At 43.0% G+C, this 26529-nt stretch overlaps 1 protein-coding gene across 13 annotated transcripts in view; it reads left to right on the forward strand.

Annotated features, from left to right (window-relative positions):
- dgkh (diacylglycerol kinase, eta) overlaps positions 1 to 26529 on the forward strand; it is a 516150-nt gene that overhangs the window by 240267 nt on the left and 249354 nt on the right. For 12 of the 13 annotated variants that reach the window (XM_069889606.1, XM_069889602.1, XM_069889607.1 and 9 more), the window contains 2 exons: positions 21548 to 21652; positions 23611 to 23743. In XM_069889606.1, coding sequence (XP_069745707.1) covers positions 21548 to 21652; positions 23611 to 23743 — 238 coding nt within the window. Of the gene's footprint in view, positions 1 to 3917; positions 3981 to 21547; positions 21653 to 23610; positions 23744 to 26529 lie in introns of those variants that run through there. The other variant, XM_069889613.1, reaches the window with a different exon arrangement.

Here is a 26529-nt window from a genome sequence, read left to right on the forward strand (position 1 = left end):
TGGACTCAGGAGGCGATCGAGGCCTTCCAGGCCACCAAAAATGTCCTGGCCAATACCACACTCCTCGAGCACCTGCGGACAGATGCCCTGACCGCCCACACGGCAGACGCCTCCAGTACAGGGTCAGGGATGTGCTTGAGCAATTGGTGAATGGACAATGGCAATCGCTGGCCTTTTTCAGTAAACACCTCAGGCCACCAGAGCTCAAGTACAGAGCCTTTAATAGAGAACTGTTCACCTTATACCTGGCAATTTGGCACTTTCATTACTTCCTAGAGGGCAGGAAGTTTAAAATTTTCACAGACCACAACCCCTTACCTTCGCCTTCAGTAAGGTGTCAGATCTGTGGTCAGCCAGGCAACAGCGGCACCTTTTTTGAATTTACAATGGACATTGAACACATAGCTGGAAAATCCAAAATGGTGGCCGACACCCTATCCCGTCCGGCTATCTTGGCGGTGCGTGACCCTACCACTGTCATCAACTACGCGGCCCTGGCTGATGCGCAGCAAGCAGACCCTGACATTCTGATGTACCAGTCCGGCTTACAACTAGAGGGCAACCATATGGCCCCCGGCAATCGCACGCTGCTCTGTGACACCTCAATGGGTAAGCCTTGACCTGTCATTCCGGCTGCATGGAAGAGGTGGATTTTCAACTCGGCCCACAACTTGGCTCACCCTGCAATCAGGACTACAGCCAAAATGTCTGGCACGGCATCCCCAAAGAGGTCGCTCTATGGGCCAGGACTTGTACTCAGTGCCAGTCACCCAGACTCATATCAAGGCTCCACCATAAACATTCGAGCCAGCATGTCGCCTCTTCAACCATGTGCACATTGACATTGTGGGGCCCCTACCCGTATCAAGAGGTGCACGTCACCTTCTCACAATAGTCAGCCGTATGACTAGATGGTCAGAGGCGGGGCCACTATCAGAGGCTTCCACAGAAGCATGCACACGGGCTTTACTCAACACTTGGGTAGCGCGTTTCAGGGCCACCCGAACATCTTACATCAGATAGGGTGGCCCAATTCACTTCTCGTCTGTAGACCGCCTTAGCTCACGCCCTGGGGACCCAACTCCACTACACCATGGTGTATCACCCACAGGCCAACAGGTTGGTGAAGAGGTTCCACAGACACCTTAAGGCAGCCTTAATGGCATAGCTTACCGGACCTAACTGGACAGACGAACTCCCTTGGGTCCTGTTAGGCATCCACACTGCACCCAAGGAGGACTTTGGGGCATCCTCTGCTGAGTTAGTCTATGGCACACCCCTGGTTACACCGGGCAAATTTGTGATGGCCCCTGAGGACTTAGGGGAGCCCCCACCAACCACATTATCCCGACTATGCGAGAACCCAGGCATCCTAGCCCCTGCTAAATCTAGACCCCATGGCCAAACCTGCACTTACGACCCAAAGAACTTTACTGACTGTAAATATGTGTTTGTTCGGCGTGGGGCTCACTGGCTACCTCTACAGCGGCCTTATGAGGGGCCATACTGTGTCGTTAGATACAATGGCTTCACCTGAGTTTTGGACATTGGGAGCAGGGAAGAGACTTTCACACTCGACCAGTTGAAACCTGCCTACTTGGACTTCAGTCACCCAACCACACGGCGCAGGGGTCAGCCTCCTAAAAACAGCGCCCTGATTGCTGGTTCTAGGGGTGGGGATGTGTAGCGGCCTGCACCTCGGGCCGACACAGGAAATGGCCATTGAACACGATGACCGGCATTGTATCGTGCGGGCTGAAACACTCTTTTCCATAGGCTGACAGGAGATCGATGAAACTGGCCAACCACCACTGGTGGATCACAGGGGGCCCAATCGGGGCCTGGGCATCCGAGGTAACCAATCAGCAGCCGTCCTGCTCAAGCCACATCCCGGTGGTGACGTAGCCGAGCTGACTATAAAAGGCAGAGCTGCCATTCAATAAACTCAGTGTCGAATACACTCTACTAGTGTGTGTGTCTTTCTTCTCCTGCGGATTAAAGTGACAGCCTTAGGGCTATAACCGTGACCTTGCTACAGTTTCACGAATATGAGTCTCAGATGGTTAGTGTGAGCAGTTCCTTTGGTCGTTCAGCATTCTCACTGCCCGTGGGAAGAAGCTGATCCTCAGCCTGGTGGTCATGCCTCTGATACTCCTATTTCTCTTTCCTGAAGGACCTATATTTCCAAATCAGCATGGTGTTTGACTTGGAAGAGAATCTGCAAGTGATGGTGCTCCCATGTGTATCCTCACTTTGTGAAGGATGGGTTTAGATGGGACCATCTGGTGTAGTAGTGGTCAGTTTCGGCTGTGAGACCATGCAATGGGAGCACAGTGATTCTGTGTAAGAGTTGGAGTGAGCAGACCCACCTCTCCAACCACCTACCCACAAGCCCTGTTAGCCATTACCCATCCCATTCTGTAGAACTAATCCCATATTGACTTCATCAGCCACCTCCAAACCCAAGTTGAAGCAAGTCATCATTGATTGTGAGGAGATGCCAAAGAAGAAGCTACATGTCTGCAAGAGCCATCAATAAACCAAAATAAAGTTCAGATGATCTATTTTAATTGACAACGCATGGAATCTGGAGCAAAGTAATCTCGGTGAAGATTTTTGATCAAAATGTTGACCATTCTTTTTCTCCCACTTATGACGCTCAACCTATTGAGTTCCTCCAGTCGATTTTTAAAATCTTCTTTAAATGTTGATTAGGTTATCAGGGAGAAGTACTCCATTCATCTTTGTGAAACGTTGAGAACCTTTGAAGACCACCTGATATGGCAGATGAAAATCTTTTCAGAAAGGGCAGTAGGGTGAGGGTAGCGATTTGCGCAATGCTCTTATAGCGCCAGCAACCCATTGCGTCAAAGGGCCAGTTACCATGCTATATGTGTAAATTTTAAAAAAAAGACCCAAGTGCAGCCCTCCTTCAGAACTGCACTGGATTCAAGGCTCTGCAGAGGGCCTTAGCGCCTCAACCCTCAGTCTCTGAGGTGGTCGTGCTGCTCAACTGGGCAAAGAAGATGGGGAGGGGACTCATTTACATGTCAGCAGGTGGGAAGACATGAACAAGCATTGATGTGCTGTAGATCTCTCTCTGTGAATGCAGTTGTGCAGAAGGCCCCAGTATTCCATGCCTGTTCAGATTTTTCCCACCAAACAAAAATCCACTGCTGACAATTTAGTAGGTGTGGAAATGTTTTGACACTGGCTCCTGCTGAATTCCCACGAGATTGCATATTGCAGTTGGTCTTCCAAGATTTGTTGTGCTTATACCCTCTTGGGACTTTGGTGGATCGAAAAGGAGTCAAGATGTTCTTTGGACTTTGGAAGAATGGGGTGTAATATTATTGAAACATGAGGCATAGGTGAGTTAGTCTGTGTCCATGCTGTAAAACTCATGGACTCTATTGAATATATTTAGGACATCGTGACATAGATTTTTGTTTAAGGGTTGTGGGGAAAGTGCTGGTAGATGGAGTTGAGTCCATGCCAGGAACACTTTGGAAAGATCATGGAATTGAGGGCGGTGGGAAACTGGCACAGAGGAGGGCATCGGGCATGGGGAGATCAGCCATGATCGTATTGAATGGTGGGCAAGCTTGTGTGGGGCTGAATGGCCGGCTCGAGTTCTTATTTTCTTGCGCTCCCACCTCCCCGCTGGAGTCTCCAAGAGTAGGTACGGCTGTACTGCTGACACTCTCCATCCGGCGAGCCCAGCCAGGGCTGTTCTTCCCTGACTGTGTCACGCAGCCTCACCTCTCCGAGTTTCCCCCTGGGATAGGGGGAGGCTTTGCAGCGAAACCAAGCGTTCTGCGCCGCAGGGGCAAAGTATTACTCTTCACACGAGTCACCTGATTAGCCTGGGAGGCTGTCAGGAAGGGGAGAGTTGCAGCCAGTCTCTGCCTGTTTCTCGGCCGGCGACGGATGAACGGGGTCAGTGACAGTGAGGGGCCCCGCCGGGACCGAGGAGCGCGGTGAGTTGTGCGCCCCCCCCCCCCCCGCCGCCCGCCTCTTCCACTTACCTGCTACTGAGTTTATCAGGACTCAGTGGTCTGGAGAGACCTCTCGAATCGCACAGAGCTCAACCGAAGAACTTGGTCTCAGTCATTTCACAATCTGGAGCTTGACAGCTCTCTGCGAACCCCAGTGCAGTCGGTCGGCTCTGGTGGTTTTGAGAGTTTGGTGTGTGCTTTATTGTCCTTTATACTTAGACGGAAGAATTAATGAAGGCAGCTGTGTACAATGGGCATAGAGCGGAGTCTTGCTTTTCTTGCAGGGATCACTTTGGTTGACGTGCCCGCAGACTGGTAGCGTTGCCCTGTAATATCGTGGACTTACTGGGCTTTGATGCGGCCACTGGAATCTCCAGTGCTCTGTGCATAGGGGAACATCACCGGATAACTTTCCACTGAAATAGAGCGCGGCCGCCACGGGGGTCTGAAATGAAAACAGAAAATCCTGGAAATAATTTAGCATCTCCAATGAGTGTAGGAAGAGGACTCGTGTAGTTTTACAACCATTGGGGAAAAAAAAGCAGGGCTCAGGGGAAGAGATATTAGACTGGGCAGAGTGGGACGATTAATACATGTTCACCCCGAAATCGAATCAGTAGCTGGAATTTGCACCAGGTCCTGTACAATTCTGTAGCATTACAATATCTATTGTCTTTATTTATTGATGTCGTGCATTGTAAATTGTGGAGTTGAAGGCTGAATTGAAGGAGTCGTCTCTGTGCGGGGTGGTGCGGTGCCATTTGTAGCGGTGTATTAACTCAAAGTTGAACATTTCAGCCAAGCCAGTGCTTGAGGTTTCACCTCGGATCCGATATTCGCAACTCGAAAACATACAAGGTATTGGAAGGCCATGATCCAGACTCCTAACGAGCCATTCTCCGGGGATGCTGCCTGTGAAAGAACAGGAACAGGTCCTTCGGCCCACAAAGTCCGTGCCGTATACTTGCCAATTAAACGGTATTTCTTCTGCCTACACGTGCCCGAAATCTCATCTATTCCCTGCATGTTCATGTGTCTATCAACGGTCACTTAAACTGATAGTAAGACTGGGTAGTTGTCATTGAGACGGTTGGAAATGTAAGTTCATTAGTTTGAATCCAAAATGATACCACTCTGTCCAAAGTGGTCTAATGCAAAAGTGTAAAAGAGGAGTAATCCCTGCATCATGCAACTCCACTGATCTGTACAAAAATAGGTAAAAGGGAAGAACATGCTTGGTACCCAGGAAGGCAGTTTGTTCTTTCTGTCAGTAGAAAAGTTTCCATGCTTTTTTTCTGGCTGAAACTGTTTTCAGTTCCTTTCTCCTTATATGCTGGTTTCACGGTTCTATCAATTGATGCCAGTGTTATCCACTAGTTCCTCATTTGTTCAAACTCAAGATTTTGATGTTAACTTGGACAGTGGTTTTCAACCTTTTTCTTTCCACTCACAAACCACCTTACTGTAAGTAATCACTTAGTTACCACAGATACCTATGCCATCTGTGGTTAGTAAGAGATTACTTAAGGGGGTTCTTGAGTGGAAAAATAAGTTGAAAGCCACTGGGACATAGCAGAGGACATCACAGTCTACTTGATTGACAGCCCAGCCACCGGCTCCTTCCCAACTTTCAGAATGGGTGGGGTAAAATGCACAATACTGTACTGCAAGTGCTAGGGATCTGGAGAAAAAACATAAAATGTTGGGAACGTCATCTCGTCAGTCAAGGTGCATCTGTAAGGGAAAGGAAACGAATGCGGATCAAAACTTGAATCGTCAGCATCTTTCTTCTCTGTATTAAATATCACTGGAAGTGCTTCTTGTTTCCAGCACTTTCTGTTTATATTTAATTTTTAATTACGGAATTCTTTCCTTGAGTCTCATGAACCGCAATGCAGTCTGTATGTTGTCTAATGCAGAAAATCAATTTCTTTCCCATTTCCTCTCACCAGCAAAGTTGTAAGAATGATTGTCCATTTCATGGTTCTCTGTTAACTCTAGAGTTGCCTCCGCTAATCTCCACCTAACTCTCTCTTTCTTAAAACATGGATTTGATCAAGATTTTAGACACTTATCATAAAATTGCTCTATAACATTGCTTTTGTACAGATTCAGTCTGCTGTTTTGCTTTGAATAAGTCAAGTTTGACTTTTAAATTTTATACAGCTTTCAAAAGCTTCATAAATAGCATGACATCAAGGCAGAAACCTGGTTCTTAATGTTCAGAATGTTTTACGTGATTCTTCTTTCAAATTTTTCTTGGCTTTTTAATGTTGAAAATAACTTCTCCCCATCCCCTCTCCAAACAAAACAAAATGAGAATTTGAATAAGATTTCTATTATATCATTCACTGCACAGCTGTACAGTTCAACCTCAAAGCTTCAAACCCTCTTGGAAATGTACAGAGGAAGCAGATCCCATCGACATCCCTGTGGCTGAAGCATAGGTGATCATTTGCTATTGTGGAGAATCCTGCTGTGCTTTCAGACTTTGAACATTGTTCTGGCATCTTGACCATTTAAAAACATATCTCCAGTATGCTGCACAAATCATTCTAGGGCAAGAAAGCAAGTATTTATTTCATTTGCCTAAAAGAAACATCTGGAGGAAATTAACAGGTTAGGTATCAACCAGAGAGAAACCCTGCTTCTGGACTGTCCATGTCACAACAGAAGTCCCTGACTTGAAATGTTGACTGACCATTTCTCTCCATGGTTGCTGTCTGACCTATGGAGTCCACCCAGCTTCTCTTTGTTCACTCAAGGTTCCTGCATCTGCAGCTCTTGTTGAGTTTCTCCAGCAGTTTGTATTTTGCTCTTCTTTTCAGCTCCTGCAGCCTCTTGTCTGTTATTTCCTTTAAACTCTTTCATTTATTGGTTCTTAAAATTTCAGAGGGAAGTATGTGAATTTGGCTGATAATCAATAATTGTGCAGTCAAGTAACGCATGTTTGATTTCTTTCTCAATGGAATCTTGAAGAGGGTGTGTAGCTCTCACGACTGGAGGGAGAACAAACACTTTTATTAGCTTATAACTGAGGGTAGGGTTCAACAGTCGTCTTCGGAAGGGTTCTGGGTTTAGGTGGGAAACCAGGGTTATATGTGGGCAGATGGGGGTGGGGTCAACCATCAGCACCACACACTAGTTCACTGCACAGGGTGACATTAGGTTAGAAATTGAGGATGATATGATTGGTAGTGGAAGATTGGTGGATAAATCCCCCAGGATTAGGTGGTAGAAGTCATTTTAAAAACTTTTAACAGTATTTCCTCATTAATTCTCAGGGCATGGCAACTCATTATTTTTGCCTGCCTGCTTATTGCTCACATGGTAATGTCCCAGAGATCCTTGCATCTGATGAAATGGTGCAGCCGAGGTAGGTCAACTGGTTGACCGTTTTGAGTTCTGTGTGCCCGATGGAGATGTGGGGGGGCTGGTGGTCATGGTGGGGAGCTGGCTGATGGAGGACCTCAGTTTTCTTCAGGCTGACTTCCAGGCCAAACATTTTGGCAGTTTCCGCAAAACAGGACGTCATGCGCTGGAGAGCTGGCTCTGAATGGACAACTAAAGCAGCAACGAGATAGACAACAGACTCGCCAAGGCAAATAGCACCTTTGGAAGACTACACAAAAGAGTCTGGAAAAACAATCACCTGAAGAAACACACAAAGATCAGTGTGTATAGAGCCGTTGTCATAACCATGCTCCTGTTCGGCTCCGAATCATGGGTCCTCTACCGGCATCACCTACGGCTCCTAGAACGCTTCCATCAGCGCTGTCTCCGCTCTGTCCTCAACATTAATTGGAGTGACTTCATCACCAACATCGAAATACTCGAGCTGGCAGAGAATGCAAACATCGAATCCATGCTGCTGAAGACCCAACTGCGCTGGGTGGGTCACGTCTCCAGAATGGAGGACCATCGCCTTCCCAAGATCGTGTTCTGTGGTGAGCTCTCCACTGGCCACCGAGACAGAGGTGCACCAAAGAAGAGGTACAAGGACTGCTTAAAGAAATCTCTTGGCGTCTGCCACATTGACCACCGCCAGTGGGCTGATATCGCCTCAAACCATGCATCTTGGCGCCTCACAGTTCGGCGGGCAGCAACCTCCTTTGAAGAAGACCGCAGAGCCCACCTCACTGACAAAAGACAAAGGAGGAAAACCCAACACCCAACCCCAACCCACCAATTTTCCCTTGCAACCGCTGCAACCGTGCCTGCCTGTCCCGCATCGAACTTGTCAGTCACCAATGAGCCTGCAGCAGACGTGGACATACCCCTCCATAAATCTTCGTCCGTGAAGCCAAGCCAAAGAAGAAGAAGAAGAATGTCCGAGAGACTGGTATAAAACAACAGTTAGATAAAAGAAGGACTGATTGTTCTGAGGAGTGAGGCAAGGAGCATAAATATTAGTGTTATATCCTTAAACCTGAAATAAAAACAGAAAATGTAAAATCTAGCAGCTGAAACAACATTTATGGAAAGCGAAACACTTAATGATTCACAACTGACAAAGGTTTTCTGACAGGAAATATTGACTCTGATTTGCTTCCATCATTGCCTGAGTGTATCAAACATTTTCTTTGATCATCTATATACTGCTTTCACATGGCAGAGAATTTATTAAAACCCCGGGGATGAATATTTGTAATGGTCGTTTACTTATGAAAGTTCATTTGTTAATACATCTACTTGTGAATAAGAAATAGAATGAAATACTCAGTTTTTATGGAAATTATTTTATTGGTCTCTTATTGATATGGAATATCCCCTGGTGACAAGTAAATTGTGTTTAATATGTTGTCTGAAATTCAAAGGATGCGATTCAGTCTTCTTGGATGTATAAATAAAAATGATGGGATTTTTATCTCCTGGTCACCCACTCCTCCCTGCCATGTCTTATCCTCCTCCATCTGACGTCTTTTTATGCCCCTCTCTCCCTTTGTCTGGCATCTGCCAATCTACTGCTGCTCTCTGTCACGTTTCACCTCTCCCTGGCTCAACAATCCCACACGAGCCACTGTCATTTCTCCTCTCACCTTGTCCTCTTCACACTGGCTTCTCTCTCCCTGCATTCCCAGTCGAGACAAAGGGCTCCAGTTCATACCGTCAACCATTCACTTTCACCCACTAATGCTGTTCGACTCGCTGAGTTCCTTCAGCAGATTGAGTTAAGTATCAGATTCCAGCATTTGTTTTGTGTGTCTCCACTGGGGTATATTTTGGAATACTGTTCAGAAAATGAAGTATCTGTGGAGAAGCAGCCAGTCAAGTGACAGCTGCAAAGTGAGGGGAATATTGATTCGGCCGCCAGTGACCTGGTTCAATTCTGACCTTGGTTTCTTGGAGTTTGCACATTTTCTCTGTGACTCCTTAGGGTGCTTTTTCTGGATGCTCATGTTTCCTCCCAAACACATGTGGGTTGGTAGGTTAATTGGCCTCTGTAAATGGCAGCTAGTGTGTAGGTGAGTGATAGAATCTGGAGGGGGATAGAGTTGATGGGAGTGTGGGGACAAAAAAAATAAAATTAATGTAAGTTTAGTGTGAATGCGTGTTTGATGATCGTTATGGATTTGGCAGGCCAAAGGGCTGCACTGGTTTTTTTTCTCTCTGACAGTGCCTAGTTGCTTCCTGACCTGAGTGGCACTCCTACATTAACTGTAAAGGAATCAGAAGAAAATGTTATTAATTCAACAAAACATCCAAATTCTGGTAATTTATCCCAAACCAGAAATATGTAAAGGGGGCAGAGAAAGATGCAGATTGGTTATGAATGAAATTGATTTCTGCCAGGTGGAGAGAAAGTACCCAGAAGTATTATTCTGTGAGACAGATCTCTCCGTACCCTGGATATTATTTACTCCCAACAAACACCACTGAAATTATTAGGTCATTTATTTTCATTGCTGTTTGTTAGACCTTGTGCACATATTGGTCATATTTCTTTAATCAATCCAATGACTGCATTGCAAAATGATATTGATTTTGTTCTGTTCAAGTATGTGGTTGCCACAATAGCTGCATAAATAACTTGCACTGTGTAACTGATATGGATTTGTAATACTAACCCCAGCATATTTTGATTATTCTTAGGATGTTACAATTACTGATGGATGAGACGTGGTTGCATCCAGCTTGTCAAACATTATTTTCTCTATGAAAGACTGCAGTGTCCTAATGATATGTATAATGTTATATAAAAGCAAACTTGTTTGTCCTTATTGTGATGGAGATAGCCAGTGACTATAGTGCCTTGTGAAACTTGGTTGTTCCACTGCACCTAAAATACAAGTGTGACTTGGTCAGGATTATAATTCAAGATCTGAAAGATTAATTATTACTTCCGCACTCTCATTAGCAACTTTTTCAATTTCACGTTAAAGCCTCCCTTTGTCCTTGATCTTTGTATCTCTTAACTTCTTCAACCCCTGATTGTCAGATTTCTGTCGTCCTCCAATTTTGGTTGCTCATAGAATCATCGAGAGAAAAGCATGGCTAAAGGCCCTTCAGTGCCGAGTCCGCGCTGACCATCAACTACTCATTGCTCAAATATTTTACTAATAATGAAACCATTTTAAACATTTCTCCCCACATTCTTGCATATCCCTCATTTTTTCAAAGAAGAGTTGTTCAAGAAACTGAACTGGATCCGGGCTTTTAGACTTCCATTGTCCACTTAATTTTCTTGTGATTTTGAACAGGTTATCTGGTACCTGTTTGAACAGGGAATGCATCTGTGTCCACTGAACATATCAAATTGAGAAACCATGATTGTGCAGCACAGCTTCTAAACCATTTAAAATAGAAAATGCAATGACAGATCAAAAAGGTTGAATCAAGGGAGACAAAGAAAGTTTTAAAATACACGTTTTATCTTCAATTAAAATCTGAAGCATTGATATTCCACAATTCTGCTTCTGGCAATCACATGAAGTTGTATATGAACACAACTGCAATTAATTACATCTGATTCATATGTTAAACAGGTTGACCCCAATTCCAAAGCAGGCAGGGATTTGTGCTGTTCAAAACATGCCTTTTTTTCTTTGTGCAAAATCTGCTTGTGACCACTTCAAAGATTTGCACAGTTCTTATTGGCTGAGGGCCAGGTAACCTGTCAGTGGAAGACAGTGGTTGACATAGGTGCAAATCACTCATTAATGGCTTGCGAGAAGCACAAGCAGTTGTTCAGTGTTCCCATTGTGAAGTGACAGTCCATTCTGTTGTTTAGCCTGGGGAGTTCTGTAGATTCTGGGGTGAATTGCCCTACATAGTATGAGAAACAGAAAGGGCAAGGAGGCTGCAAGTTACAGTATTCTTCTTCTTAAATCAAAAGGATGACTTTTGCAAGGAGATCCAGAATATTAGCATAGTACCTGTGGATCTACAGAAGCTTTGTAGCCGTACAAATGTCTTCTTACTTACTGGTAGACAGAGACGTTCTCAGGGTTAGGATTCTTTGGCATTCCCTACCCTACAGAGCTTTTTGGATACAAGACCCACATCTGCATTAGATGAGTGGGGTGGTCAAGCCCATTTATTGTTGGCCAAAATCTGCTCTATCCACTTTTCATCCATAGGTGAGGAGAACCTGTGCAAGTTAGAAAAGACTGGGGTGATGCTGAAGGTCCAATGTAAATGACTGGACAACTCCATAGGTAATGGTTATATAGGGGTTGACAACTTAGAGTGTCTCCGCTCCATCCTCAACATCCTTTGGAGCGCTTTCATCCCTAACGTCGAAGTACTCGAGATGGCAGAGGTCGACAGCATCGAGTCCACGCTGCTGAAGATCCAGCTGCGCTGGGTGGGTCATGTCTCCAGAATGGAGGACCATCGCCTTCCCAAGATCGTGTTATATGGCGAGCTCTCCACTGGCCACTGTGACAGAGGTGCACCAAAGAAGAGGTACAAGGACTACCTAAAGAAAACTCTTGGTGCCTGCCACATTGACCACCGCCAGTAGGCTGATATCGCCTCAAACCGTGCATCTTGGCGCCTCACAGTTCGGCGGGCAGCAACCTCCTTTGAAGAAGACCGCAGAGCCCACCTCACTGACAAAAGGCAAAGGAGGAAAAACCCAACACGCAACCCCAACCAACCAATTTTCCCCTGCAGCCGCTGCAACCGTGTCTGCCTATCCCGCATCGGACTTGTCAGCCACAAACGAGCCTGCAGCTGACGTGGACTTTTTACCCCCTCCATAAATCTTCGTCCGCGAAGCCAAGACAAAGAGAAGAGAGAAGAAAAGAGACTTAGAGTGAAGATGTGAGCATTGAATAACGTGCAGCTGTAACAAAACAAATGCTTCGAAGATCAATGGCACCCTGGTGGCCACTGACGGCACAAGAGAACTGTGCCAGTGAAAATTTAAAACAAACACAGATTCTGAAAATCTGAAATTAAAGCAGAAATGCTGGAAACAATCAGCAAGATAGGTATCATCTGAGGAAAGTCTCAGCTCAAAATTCTTTTATCAGAACTGAGGAGGAGAGAAAAGAAGTGAAAAAACCCACAGAAGTCTGGAGAAGCTCAGAAGGTCAAACAGTGCCCTTATGTAGCAAAGGTGAAGATACAGAACCAATGTTTCGGGCTTGAGCCCTTCATCAAGGCATCTTTACCTTTGCTACTTTAAAGGCACTTTTTGGCCTGCTGAATTTCTCCAGCATTTGTGGGTTTTTTGAGTCTTGTGTTTTACCAGAGAAAAGAAGTGAGTCAGTTGGTCTAAGTAGAAAAGTCCAAGGTGGGGGATAGTTGAGTGTGAATGTCCGCAGGGTGAAATATTCCACTTTTAGATGGGCAGAGAAGCTCCTTTGTCTAAAGTGCTGCTCAAGCTGTGGAAATCCAGATCATGTTGTCTTGTTCCACTGGGATTTATGTAGGAGACCAGAATAAACAAAATAAAGGAATTGTGGGATAGCAGGGAAAAAGGACAGACCTGATACTAACAAGAAGAAAGAGCAAGTTATCTAAAGTTGGAAGATTGTGCCAACTGAACCAAAGTCTGGATATCCCTTAGGCAGCCATTAAGCATGGATCGTTATTGCAAGCAGATCAAATGTGAATGCAAGGCTGAAATCTTGGATGGTATTGGATGGCCAAACGTTCTTCTTGGTTGGGGGGGGGGGGGGTGGAAATCTTTGGACCTGCACCATCTCCTTCAGTTGGTGCATTTACAATTTCTCAAAAGGAATGGGCAGACAGTATGAAGAAAGCATGTCTCCCCCTCCGTATGGACCTGACACTAGCTTTGCATGCTTGGGGTGCACAACTCAGGACCAGGCCTTCCAGCTAACCGTATCTGTGCCAATTATGATGCCAAATTCTATTTTCATTCACATGATCCATATCCCTCTATTCCTTGTCTGTCCAAGGGTCTGTCTGAAAGCCTCTTTGCTATCATATCTCCTTCTGCTCTCCCTCCTGTCAGCAAGTTCCAGCCACTTACCATTTCCTATGCCCTCTAGTATTTAACATTCTAACCTGGAAAAAAAAGACCCTGACTTACTCTAACTATGCTTCTCCTAATTTTACATACATTTTCAGGTTGCCCTCGGACTCTGAAACTCCAGAGAAAACTACAAATTTAGACAATATCTTGTAGAGGTAATAGACTGCATTATTCTGCCCAAATTTCTAACTGATCTATATCCTACTGAATGCTTTAACAAACCTTCTTCAATTCCCACAACTTCAGCAATTTTCTTATCATTTGGAAATTTACTCAGCTTACCATTGACTGTTTCATCTGTCCCATTGATATAATCAAATGAGGTGCCAGCACTGATCTTTATGAACACCATTAGTCACAGACTTCCAGTGAAAAATATATCCCTCTTCCAATACCCTTTGTCCTTCATGACCAAGCCTCTTTTGGATCCAGAATTCATGTTCAGTTCATGATATTCCACTCAGTTCAAAAGCAGTGGAAGCATTCAACCTGAGGTTTGCGTGGTTCAGTTAGTAGAACTCTTGCCTGAATTAGGTAGTTGTAGATTCAAGTTCTGCTTGAGAGACATAACTATCGGCATACATTCCCTTGAAGTTCCAAAGTAATCGTGTACAAGTAGAGATTTTGCCTTTTGGATAAGACCTCAAACCAAAGCCCACAAGCCTTCTGAGAGGGACATAAAAGATCCTAAGACACCATTTAAAAAAAAAAGTAGAAGTGTGTCCTGAGCAATGTTTATCCTCAGCCAACATCAAATGAACTCATTACTTTGCTTAAATTGCTGTGCTTTGTTCAGCCCAGCAGCGGCTGTAGTTTTGAAAAAAAACGGACTGCAAAAGGAGGTTGGGAAATAATATAAATGAAATGTATTTCTTTAGTTACTCCTAGATTCATACCAGAGGCATTTCTTGATTGAAGAAGAATAAAAAGGATTTGTTGCAAATCTCTAGTTGGGTTTTGTTCCAGGTGGAGAACCTCTCACTGAGGATACAGGACAGAAACTGAGATCTTTGGATATGAAAGGACTCAAGGGATATGGGGTTAATTCAGAGGTAACAGATCATCCATGATCTGATTGAATTGTGGAGCAGATAAGAAGGACTGTATTGGTTTGCACTTCCAATCTGAGGCCACCTGCAATTTGGACGAACAATTCCGTCTGGGCACTCTCCAACCAGATGGCATTAACAGAGCAGTTTTCTCTAAGCCTCTCCCTCTCTCATTCCCCCCTCCCCCCTCCCACTTTCCCTCCTCCTCCCTCTCCACTTCCACCTCTCCCCCTCTCCTATCTCCTTTCTTCTAGCACCCCACCCCTTTCCTCTTCATTCAGCTATCCCCCTTCCCCTATCACCCCAGCTGTTTTTTTCTTCTGCCCTCTCACCTATATCCACCTATGATCTCTTGTCTATGCTCTTCCCCCTGCCACTCCCTCAACCTTCGTATTCAGGTGCCTGCTTGCTTTTTGTTCATACCTTGATGAAGGTCACAGGCCTGAAAAATTAGTTATTTATTTTTGCTACATAAAAAAACCCTGCATGACCTGCTGAATTTCTCCAGTACGTTTGTGTATTTAAAAAGTGCTGAATCAACAAATTGTTTTTATTCTTTAAATCCAAATTTAATGCATCTCCTCATCACATATACAATGTTCTTGCTCAAAACCATTAGAAAAATAATCAAAGTAAGGTTTGAAAAAAAATGTAGTATTAGTCCTGAGTTTCCTGAATTCACTGAAATTGTAAGTATTAAATGGCATTGTTAAACCATACATCACCACAGCAGTAATTTGTATTTATATAGAACCTTCAAAATAGGAAAATGGCCCAAGGCCCATCATCATGGCTTGGCTTCACGAATGAAGATCCAGGAAGGATCGTAGACATGGGCAAGTCCTTTGAGCCTGTACAATGGATTTTGTTTAGGTGGAGTGGATTATGTGCAGTATTGGCCCCACCCTTTACACCTGGGGTTTATCTGCCATGGCCTAGCAAGCTAGGAAGGTGACAGCCAAGTCCTTGGGTTGTAGATGTTACATCAGAGTGAACTTCTCTTAGATCAGTGGTTCTCAACATTTTTCTTTCCACTTATATCCCATTTCAAGTAATTCCTATGCCATAAGTTCCTAGTGATTATTAAGGGATTGCTTAAGGTGGTATGTGAATGGAAAGGGAAGGTTGAGAATCACTGCTCTAGACCCAATTGTTACTAAAATATTTTGCTTGAGAAAAATTGTCATTGGCCCATTTCTTTTGGAGTCATGAAATTGTGCACATAACGAGTCAATTAAGTACAATGAAAACAGTGGTTTTCAAACTTTTTCTTTCTACCCACATACCACCTTAACAATACCTTACTAATCAAAGAGCACCTATAGCATAGGGATTACTTAAAGTAATATGAGAATGGAAAAAAAAGATTGAGAACCACTGTCCTAGATGGATGGCCTAGTGAGGCTAATGAGCCCTATCTGCTCGGGTTTTTTCTTCTCTTAGGCTGGCTGCCAACCAAGGATAATGAGCCCAGTTATACCACCGGACACCTGGTCGTGCCATGACATAGCAAACTCAGTGAAAAACAGGAGACACCAGGAGAAGGATGCAGTAATGTAGGATAGGCCATTTGCAGTGACCTCCTGCCTGGCAAGCCACGCAGCGATCACTACACCAAGAAAGGAGAGGCAATATATTACGCATGCACTTCCCCATGGTGAGCGGGACATCAGATCAGACCTCACCCGCTCCACTCATCAGGCTCAGTAAGAAAATGACATTTGACTCCAAAGTATGGAAGGAGAAATTAGAGCAATGAAACTGGACAAAAGAAACTGAAATATTGGAAATCTGAAATTAAGGAAAAGCAGAAACTGCAGGTCAGGCAGCATTTGTGGAAAGAAAATTAGTATTTCAAATCCAGGACCTTGCACCTGAATTGGGAAAGGGAGAAACAGATTAGTTTGGATGTCAGAGGAGATAGGTGGAACAAAAGGAATTTCTCTAATCAGGCAGTGAAGATAAGATTGAGATGCTCTGCCTTTGCAATATGTTGATCGTTTTGTATAGTCAATGGAATGTTGTATATATACTTGTACACAGCCAAAACATAAAAGGAAAAAAAATGATGATGAGTTAAAATGGTCAGTACAAAAAGAAATAGTGTGTTACCATCTCATTCCAATCTAACCTTCTGTCTATGATCAACTAGAGTTAAGTGCAGCACAAGCTTGAGGAACAACACCACAGGTTTTGTCTGGGCAGGACTAAATCTCAAACTCTTCAGCATTGGATGACTTGCTTTTTCTTCCCACTCTTCCAGCTTTTTCTGAAACATTAGGGCAGCTGGATGATGTTGCCAAGAGGCATGATGCAAATGAAAATAGGAGAGAGCCAAGACATTGGAGGATGCCAGAGCTAACATTGTGTTCATGAGAATAGAATATTTGAGAGAGGATATACTGGCTTTGGAGATGGTACAGAGGTGGTTCACCAGGTTGAGTCCAGAGATTGGGGTGGGGGGGTGGGGGTGGTCAGCCTATGAGGAGAGATTGAGTCACTTGCAATTCAAAAGAATAAGAGGCGACCTAGCTTTTGAAAGGAATAGATAAGATAGAGACAGAAATATTCTTTCCACTGTTGGTGAGACTAGACCAAGGGGACTTAGCCTCATGATTCGAGGAAAAGGTTGTTGTCAGAGATGAGGAGGAACTGCTTTTTCCAAAGAGTGGTGAATCTATGACATTCTCTACTCAGGGAAGCAGTGGAGGCTGTCTCATTAAACATATGCAAAATTCAGATAGATTTTTGCAAAGTATAGGCATTAAGCGTTTTGGGGAACAGTGGGGTAAATGGAGGTGAGTCCACGGCCACATCAGCCATGATTTTATTGAATAGTGGAAAGGCTCGATGGGCTAATTGATGATTCCCTGCACCTAAGTCTTTTGTCCTTATATAAGCCATCAAATTATAAAGAAAAGAACGCAGTCGAGCGCATTTCCATTTAGTTGGATGAGGGTGGAGATGCATTGTAGCAAGACTGTGCTTAATGTGTTAGGTCAAGAAAAAAATGTCACAATTAAATAAGCTTGGAATATTAGACAGGTGTTTCATGACTGTAGTAGGAGTGCTGGTGCTCTTATTAAAGCAATTCCAAACAAGGTTTTTCAGAAATATGGGAGGGAACACCATTCAAGCATTTTCCAAAGCAGCAGGGGGATAGAAATGTGAGAACCAAGGGATTTATTTCTGTTTCTTTTAAGGAGAATGATAATGAAGGGGATTAGAGTGAAGCAAGAGAATGGTGCATGTTTGGTGTTTGGTAAGGGTAATGTCATAACATTTGGTAGCGAGGGAAATGAACACATTTTCTGAAAGGATTATTTCATTGTTGGTAACCTGCAAGAATTCTTTGTAATTAATGGAGTTGAAGGCGACAGGGATGGGGAAAGTGTTTAAAAAACAGTTTTCAACCAAGCAAAGAGACTAGTGGTTCTTTTTGCATTCCAGGATGATCCTGGAAGAATGAGCCGTTTTACCCAGCCAAACACATTATTCGATGGCAGAATCCACCTTTTCTAGTCATGTCTCTTGCTTGAATGGAGAAGGAAGCTTTCCCAGAATTAGCAGCAGGAAGTGAAAGAAGTGCTTACACTCCAATCTTTGGCTCTATAATTTCATTCTCACTCGGAAATGTGGGCCATCAGGATTATTTAACTTCTGGAGATAACTTCCTTCTGAGATCCAAGTACCGAGTCAAGCCCACCATAACCCATTCAGGGAATGGTGGCATAATTTATGGAATATGGGATTTAGATGTACATTTTTGTGACAAGTGCACTTTGAGTCTAGATCGCACTTAATGCACAGGGAATTGAATCACCTTGCCTTGGACTTCTCTGGGATGGCCTTTTCATATACTGCATGACCCTTATTTATGTGCAACTGTTTCTTTTGATTTCTCAGTATGACTGTGCCATTAATAATGAGATTTATTTTTGTTTTTTTTCTGATTATCCAGCTTTTTCACAGGTCTTAAAACACACAAGAATTTGATTGATGCACTTGTGCACTTTCATAAAATAAATCACACATGCATGCAGTCTTCTTTCTCACCACCTTGCACAATGAACTTTACATTGCGTACCCAGTAACCCCCATTACTTCCAAGACATGCTTGCAAACCAAAGTTCCAAATCTTCTCAGAAGATTAGTCTTCTCATCAGAGTTTGTGAAAGAATGTTGAACCAGAGAAATCAAGTTATTGCTCCTGCAGCAGGATTGTAGTAGCGCTTTTGGAATTTTACATGAATTTTACATGAATTTTCAGTATGATACTTTAAATAGGTATTCACTCTGTTCAGGGTGAGTTGCCTGCCTGCTATTTCAGATTTATTTTCAGAGGACATGCATGACATCAACATACAACCCTGAGATTCTTTTTTCTGCAGGCAAGGAAGAATTACCACTTATTTGTAGTGCAAAAAATCTGTACACATTTAAAGCAGCTGTTCCTGAATCAGGTGGTGGTGTTGCAGTAATTGCAACATAAAGTTTTCACAGCTTTTGATTTTTGAATTTACCAGTTATTTACCCACATTATTTAAACAGCAGTAAAGTGCAATGGAGGTGCCAGACTTTCAGGATTGAATACCCATTTTACGAGATTTACTATTTTTTTTTCAATTGCTGGAAACCTTTTAAGACACAAAATTTGCTGTATGCCAACTGTATGCAATTGTTCTCTGGTTGATGATTATATGTAAAAATGGGTGATATATAAAACATGTATTCAGTAAGTTGTTAAAAATCAAAAAAGTCACCAGATCCTGGAAGTCTAAAACAACAGGAGAGAATGTTGGAAACATTCAGCAGGTCAGGCAGTGTCGCTGGAGAGAGAAACAGTTCATGGTTCAGGTCCAAGACCATTCTTTTCTAAGTGGCTGCATCTTTTATCTCATATCAGAAGATTGTGGAGCCAGCTATCATTAACCATATAACCGTTTACAACACGGAAACAGGCCTTGTCGGCCCTTCAAGTCCATACCGGTTCACTTGAACAACTCCACTAGCTCCTCCGCAAACTCCTGAGGAAGTAAAGGCTTTCTTCATGATGCCATTGGTGTGTTGGTTCCAAGAAAGATCTTCCGAGATAGTGACTCCCAGGAACCTACATTTGCTCATCCTCTATTGATGACAATTGTTCTATTCATGTTTGTGAGCAACACGGAAACCCACAGTAAGCCATCACTCATAGCTGCTCCAGCAACATGAAAAAAATCCTCTCATCCATGCAAAATCCTCCATCACTATTTTCCAAAAAACCTTAAACTCTCTATGCCCTGCTAATGCTGCCTTCTGCTACATCCCTTCTATTTCTGTCACAGGATGGGCAATAACAATTAGAGTTTTTAATCTTCAAACTCTAGAATTCAATCCTGAAACATCTCTACCTCTTCCCCTACCTTTCTGTGATCAAACTTTGGCTCTCCTACCTTAATACCCACCAACACTGTTTATTTCTGACACCAGAGATTCTCAGTGAGGAACTCTAGTGGTAATCTTTAGAAAGATTGGATTTAATAACTTTGAATATCAACTGGACAACTTCCTTCATAAAGGTGGCACGGTTTGCAAGGCGGTTAGTGCAACGATGTTACAGAACCAGAGACCAGGTTCGAATCTGATGCTGTCTGTAAGGAGTTTGTACGTTCTCTCCATGACCTGCATGGGTTTTCTCCCACCCTCCAAAATGTATGAGGTTGGTAGGTTAATAGGGTATGGGTTTCATGAGCCAGTAGGACTTTCTCCCATGCTCTATAATTTAATTTAAAATTAAAACCAGGCTATATATTATTTGTATATTATTTTTGGTGTAAATCTTGAGAACTGAACACATTACACTGTTTCCAGAAGAATATTGAGTGAATTCTGCAGTCAATCATAATAATTTATTGCTTAAATCTCAATCAATTACATCAGTCTCACGTAAGTCTCAATCAGCACATAATTCGCAGTCAAGTTTGAGAATTGAACACAATACTGATCCATAACAGTACTGAGTGAATTCGGCAGTGAATCATGTCACCTTTCTGGAGGTATAAAGTTGAGACCCCTTTGTCTTTCCCAACAGTCATGCCAAACTTATCCCTCAACTAACCATATCACATGATCTGGTCTTTTCCAACATTGCGATTTTATAAACCTACTGTTGATATTGGTTGCATCATAGCACTTACTAAAGCACATTGATATGTTTAGAGGTTGTTAAAAGTGGAACATAAATGTAAGTCTTTCTTTCTGATACCCACATTCTTAGAAAAGCTCCAGCTTTTCATCTCCACAATCCTTACATCACAATTCAAAGGTCATATATCAGATAATAGGAGATCTACATAATGTGGTAGGACTCCTATTAAAATCATCCTTTCCAGAACAGTTTCCCCATTTCACCAAAAAGACTTTTGTTAAAAATCAGTTTATTGTGAGTAAAACCATGGGAACTCAGACAATATTTAATAGAATTACATGTTTTTCTTTAAAAGCATAACAGATAAATTTTAAATGAGCGGATTCTTGTGGCTGAATATAATTCACTTCCCCCTGTATAAATTAAATAGATCAAGAAGAAACAATGATCCATAATTTAGCTCAGCAAAGGAATCATCTAGTAACTTTAGAATTTTTCAGATACCCTAAAAGAAGACCATCCTTTCCTGATTACCAGCTAAGCCTGGCAATGCAAGCTGTGTCTGGGTAAACCCAGTGCCAGTCTCATCACCATTTTTTCCTGCCACAGCTCGCTCTATAGGCATTTTGGGACATTATGTAGCTGGAAAAGAGTGAGTAAGAATTGTGCAGTTCATGGTGTATAATTTTACTTGCATTAGCTCAGTTTACAATGGTATTTCCCATTTTCCCTGTCCCACCACAGCAAAAAAGAGGGAAGATCACTTGCCAGACAGAAGAAAAAACATGCAATTCTGCAACTTTTATATCCAAGCATCATGAAGCCATGTTTTATAAATGACGCATGAGGACACTTTACATATTCCAATGTGTTTTATTTTCTATTTCCTTGCTTTACTCAATAGAGAAATGTGTTTCAGGTAATTACACCATTCAGAAGACTAATTCTTTGTGCTGAGAATAGAAAGGAGATGGAAGACTGGATCTCTTCATTGAAATCTGTACAGAGTAGAGAGCATTACGAGGTAAGCTTGCAGCTTCAGTGAACTGTTATTGAATTCTGAATCATTACTCTCCTCAATGAGAGGATAACTTTACTTGATACATCATCAAAGGTACTCCATGGACGTTGGCTTGAGGGCAATCTTCCAGTATCTCCTTGACTATGAACTGAGAATGATTTAATTGGTTTTCTTTACTTCTGAAATTGTGCTTATTTAATGAAGGTCAGGTAATTAAATTGGCACTAAAACCTGTCGATTGAGAAAACAGGGGGCAGACTCAGTCTCTGAGGTGATCCCAGTTTCCTTCTTTCCCCAGAGCTGAATCCCAGATCCAGGAAAATTGGTAGTCCCATGAATTGGATATACAAAGGTGCACCTTCATTCTTTAGCTAAAATCATGTAACTTTGGTGAATTTAGTCAATATTTAAAATGTATTAAACCAACAGAGAAACACAAAATCTCCAGATGACAGTGAAAGATGAAGTGAAGTCCTTTCTGCAGGTCTGACAACAGCTGACTCCTGCTTGGTCACTAGTTGTATGGTTTGCAAAAAAAGTGAGAAAGGTGTAAATCTCCCAAGGAAATGTTCTCCAATTCATGTTACATGATGGTGTGATGACTCATATCTGTGGCCAGAAATTCCTGTAATCCCATAAATCTACATGTTGGGAAGAGCTCTGCAACACAGCAGAAAATTTTAACATTTGCAAGGTTTTCATTGTCTTGCCAAGTGCAAGAAATGTTGGCTCATTCTCAAGTCAAGTTTATTGTCTTCTGATTGCACAAGTACAACCTGACAAAACAGTGTTCTCCAGTCCTCTGTGTAAAACACACAGACACGCAACTAGACATAACACACATACATACAGGCAAACAATATATATTTAGGACAAGTATTCATATATACAAATAAACATTGTTTCATGAACATGAGAGTCTTGGATGGTTAGTGTAAGCAGTTCCTTTGGTCATTCAGCATTCTCACTGCCCTTGGGAAGATGTTCCTCAGCCTGGTGGTGCTGGATCTGATATTCCTGCATCTCTTTCCCGACAGGATTCAGATTTCAGATCTATTGGCAGAGTACATACATGACATCACATATAACTCTGAAATTATTCTTCCTGCAGGCAAAGCAGAATGACCACTTTAGACATGAAAACAAATGAATAAATGTAAACAAATTGACTGTACTCTTCTCTTTGGCTTGCTATACAGAGAGGAAAAAACAATGAAGTGAAAAAATAAGAGTTCTTCAATGAGTCCTTCCCTAATTAAGTTTATCATTGAGGAGTCTGATAGTGGAGGGGTAGCAGCCATTCCTGATCCTGGTGGTATGAATATTGTGACATCTATGCCTCTTTTCCGATGGTAGCAGTGAGAACAGAGCATGTGCTGGGTGGTATGGATCTTTGATCATTGCTGCTGCTCTCCGACAACAGCGTTCCCTATAGATGTTCTTGATGGTGGGGTGGGTTTTACCTGCGATGTCCTGGACAGCATCCATTTTACACTCAGGAGTATTGGTGTCCCTGTACTAGACCATGATGCAGCTGGTCAGCACACTATAAGATGCTGTGTGCAGGGTGGAAGGGGTCCTCAATGATTTTTCGCCCCCATCTTCTGATAACAATCCCAGTAGATCACGTCAGTGGTGGGGAGGGGGGGTGGTGGGTTGTTGGGAGACTCCAGTTATCCTCTCTGCTCCTATTATGGTCCTATTGATTGACCTCCAATCCATTTCTCTGCAGCAACCGTACCACACTGTGATGCAGCTGGCCAGGACACTTTTGATAGAGTTCCTGTGGAAGGTTGACATAATGGTCTTCTGAACAAGTGAACATAAGGAAAATTTAAGGGAAATTAATTATAAGGAATGTGTTAGGAATATGATTTGTACAATACCATTTTTTTAAGTGTATATAGTGATTTTCAGGAATTTTGTTGCTGATAAATGAACGTTCTTTTTCCCTTCTCTAGACAGCACAGTTTAATGTGGAGCATTTCTCAGGGATGCATAACTGGTATGCCTGCTCCCATGCTCGCCCTACATTCTGCAACGTATGCCGAGAAAGCCTATCTGGTGTCACCTCTCATGGACTCTCCTGTGAAGGTAAAGAGTTTGAATTAAACAGAGCTTCAATAAAATCCACTGAAGCAGATGGTTACCATTTCTTGCTTTAATTCAGGGGATTTCCATCTGTGTATCATGTGTCCATTAAACCAGGCCAAAACCCAGACCCAATGTACCATTCACATTTAACGTATTTTGAATACTAAGGAGCTGATGGCACATGTGGATAAATATCGAATCGGAACATTAAGATATGTAACATAGAACGACAGCACAGAAAAAGCCACTCAGCCAATCAGGTCCATAACAAAGCTAAGCTCCACAAAATTTTCCTTCCAATATATCATATCATCATACCTACATATGTTTTCCCATGGTAAGGTTGTCAATATCTAGAGGGCTTAGATTGAAGGGGAGAGGAAGGAGTTTTAAATGGAATTTGAAGGCAGGTTTATTTGTTTATACAGAAAGTAGGTGTTGGTGAAATCAGATACAATCCTTATATTTTAGAGGCATTTAGCTGGCACCTGAACAGGCAAGGCATAGAAGGACAAATGGTATTAAAGTAGGTGGGCCAAAAGGTTGGCATTGATGAGGTGGGCTGAAGGGCCCATTTCCGTGTAGAATGACATTACTAGTGTTTATCTTCAACAGAGGATTGAGCGCTAATCTCATCATCTTTTTATTAAAAATAGAAACCTTTGAATTCTGCCATCATGATTATCAATTACCATAAATATTCATGTATAATGTGTTTCGTGTATAATGCGACCCCCCATTTTTGAGGGGGCAAAAGGGGGAAAATTTTACTCCCATGTATAATATGACCCCCCCCCCTCACCCGCCCAAGTCGCACTGGCGTCTGTCTCCCCCTCGCCCACCCAATTCATGCTGATGTCTCTCCTCCCTCACCCGCCCAAGTCGCACTGGCGTCTGTCTCCCCCTCGCCCACCCAATTCATGCTGATGTCTCTCCTCCCTTGCCCGCCCAAGTCGTGCTGCCATCTCTCCCCCCTCGCCCACCTGAGTCGCGCTGCCATCTCTCCCCCCCCACCCCCCCCCCACCCTCCCCCCCCCCCCAGTTGGCCTGCCATCAATGTAGGCAGCTGCTGATAATCTTACTTATCGTTAAAACTCGCAGAAATTTTAAGAAAAATTATAACCTCGTGTATAATGCGACCCCCCTACTTTGGGCTCAAATTTCGGTACAAAACCTTTTTGCATTATACTCAAATATTTGCAGTATTATGTGCCTTCAGCTTTGAATCAACATCCATTTTATAATTTAGAAACCCTATTGTATTCATATAACTAAAATAAGATTTATGGGAATCCATGGCAAACTGTATAGAAATAGCCCTTGAATTAAAACAGTACCTACCTATGTGACCCACAGGGTCACAAGATTTCCAATTGATTCTGCTGTGCAATATCTTTTGGTGTTGTTTGTCTCATTCCATGATAAATGTGAAAGGACAGGGGACCCAAGCACATTCATTGGGATGGAGTTATAATGATTTTTATCACAGCTGAGAAAACAATTTGTTTCAAGCAAACCTGACTGATTCCTGGCATCTTATAATGTTCAGTTATTGTGACTGCACATCCCCAGTCTGAAGTGATGTGGGTGTGAATTGCGATCTCTCGAGTTTTCTAATTTATTTCGATTTATCACATGAAGCTATTCTTAGATTCAAGAAGGTAGTATTCATTCATGCAGAAAAACACAATTTTTTAGTGTTAGTAGCAAATTGCTGTACTTTGCAGGGTCTTCTCTCAGTCAGAAGATTGTAGACCCCATTCCTGATCATTTGTAGTGTGTGTGTGTGTTTGTGTGTGTGTGTGTGTGTGTGTGTGTGTGTGTGTGTGTGTTACAAACACCGTTTTGCTGTGTCTACGGCAATATCTCAGGCCAGAGGTGCTCCTTCTCCCGTAGGTGGGAATCAGGGAGACCTCCAGTACTTTTGGGAACTACACCTCCTTACTGAATGTGTCAGGAAATTACAGCTGGAGTTTGATGACCTCACGAAACTCCAAGAGGCAGAGAGGGTTATAGATTGTAGTAATAGTGATGTGATATTACCGAAAATGCAAGTAGTTGGGTGACCACCAGGAATTGTCAAGGGAGAAGGCAGATAGTACAGAGTTCTTCTGTGACTATTCCTCTCAGGAACAAGTATGCTGCTAATACCTAGTAACATGAATGGCCAGGTAATTGACACTGTGACTAGATCTTAGGCTCATTAGGGAAAGATGAAGTCAGATAGAACAATACTGGTAGGAGATCAGAGTCAGGGGCACAGTTAAGTGTTTCTGCAGCAGGAACCAGACTCTAGGATTCTCTGGTGCCAGGATCAAGGATATCTCTGAGTGGGTATAGGATATTCTGAGAGGAGAGGGAGAGGAACCTGAGGTACCAATGAGAGAAGTAGGAAGGGGGACTTGTGGCCCTGCAGAATGAGCTCAACATCTTTAAAAAGCAAGACTTCAAGGTTGCAATCTCAGGGTAACATGAGTTATCTGTGTAACATGATAGTGAGGCAAGAAGATAGTGCAGTTTAATGCATGATTAAGGAGCCAGTGCAGGAGGGAGGGAGGGATTTGGGTATTTGGATCATTGGGCTCTCTTCCAGGCCAAGTAGGACCTGCACAAGAGGAGCGGGTTACTTCTGAACTAGAGAGGAACCTATAACCTCGTGGGGAGATTTGTTGGTGCTACACAGGAGGATTTAAACTGCATTAAAGTGGCAGAGGAATGGGGAAGCAAATGGAGGAGTTAAAGGGATTCTAAGGCAAGGAAGTCTGAAAGAAATGTCAGAAAGGGAC

The sequence above is a fragment of the Narcine bancroftii genome, chromosome 7 (genome assembly GCF_036971445.1).
Source record: "Narcine bancroftii isolate sNarBan1 chromosome 7, sNarBan1.hap1, whole genome shotgun sequence".
Lineage (NCBI taxonomy): Eukaryota > Metazoa > Chordata > Chondrichthyes > Torpediniformes > Narcinidae > Narcine > Narcine bancroftii.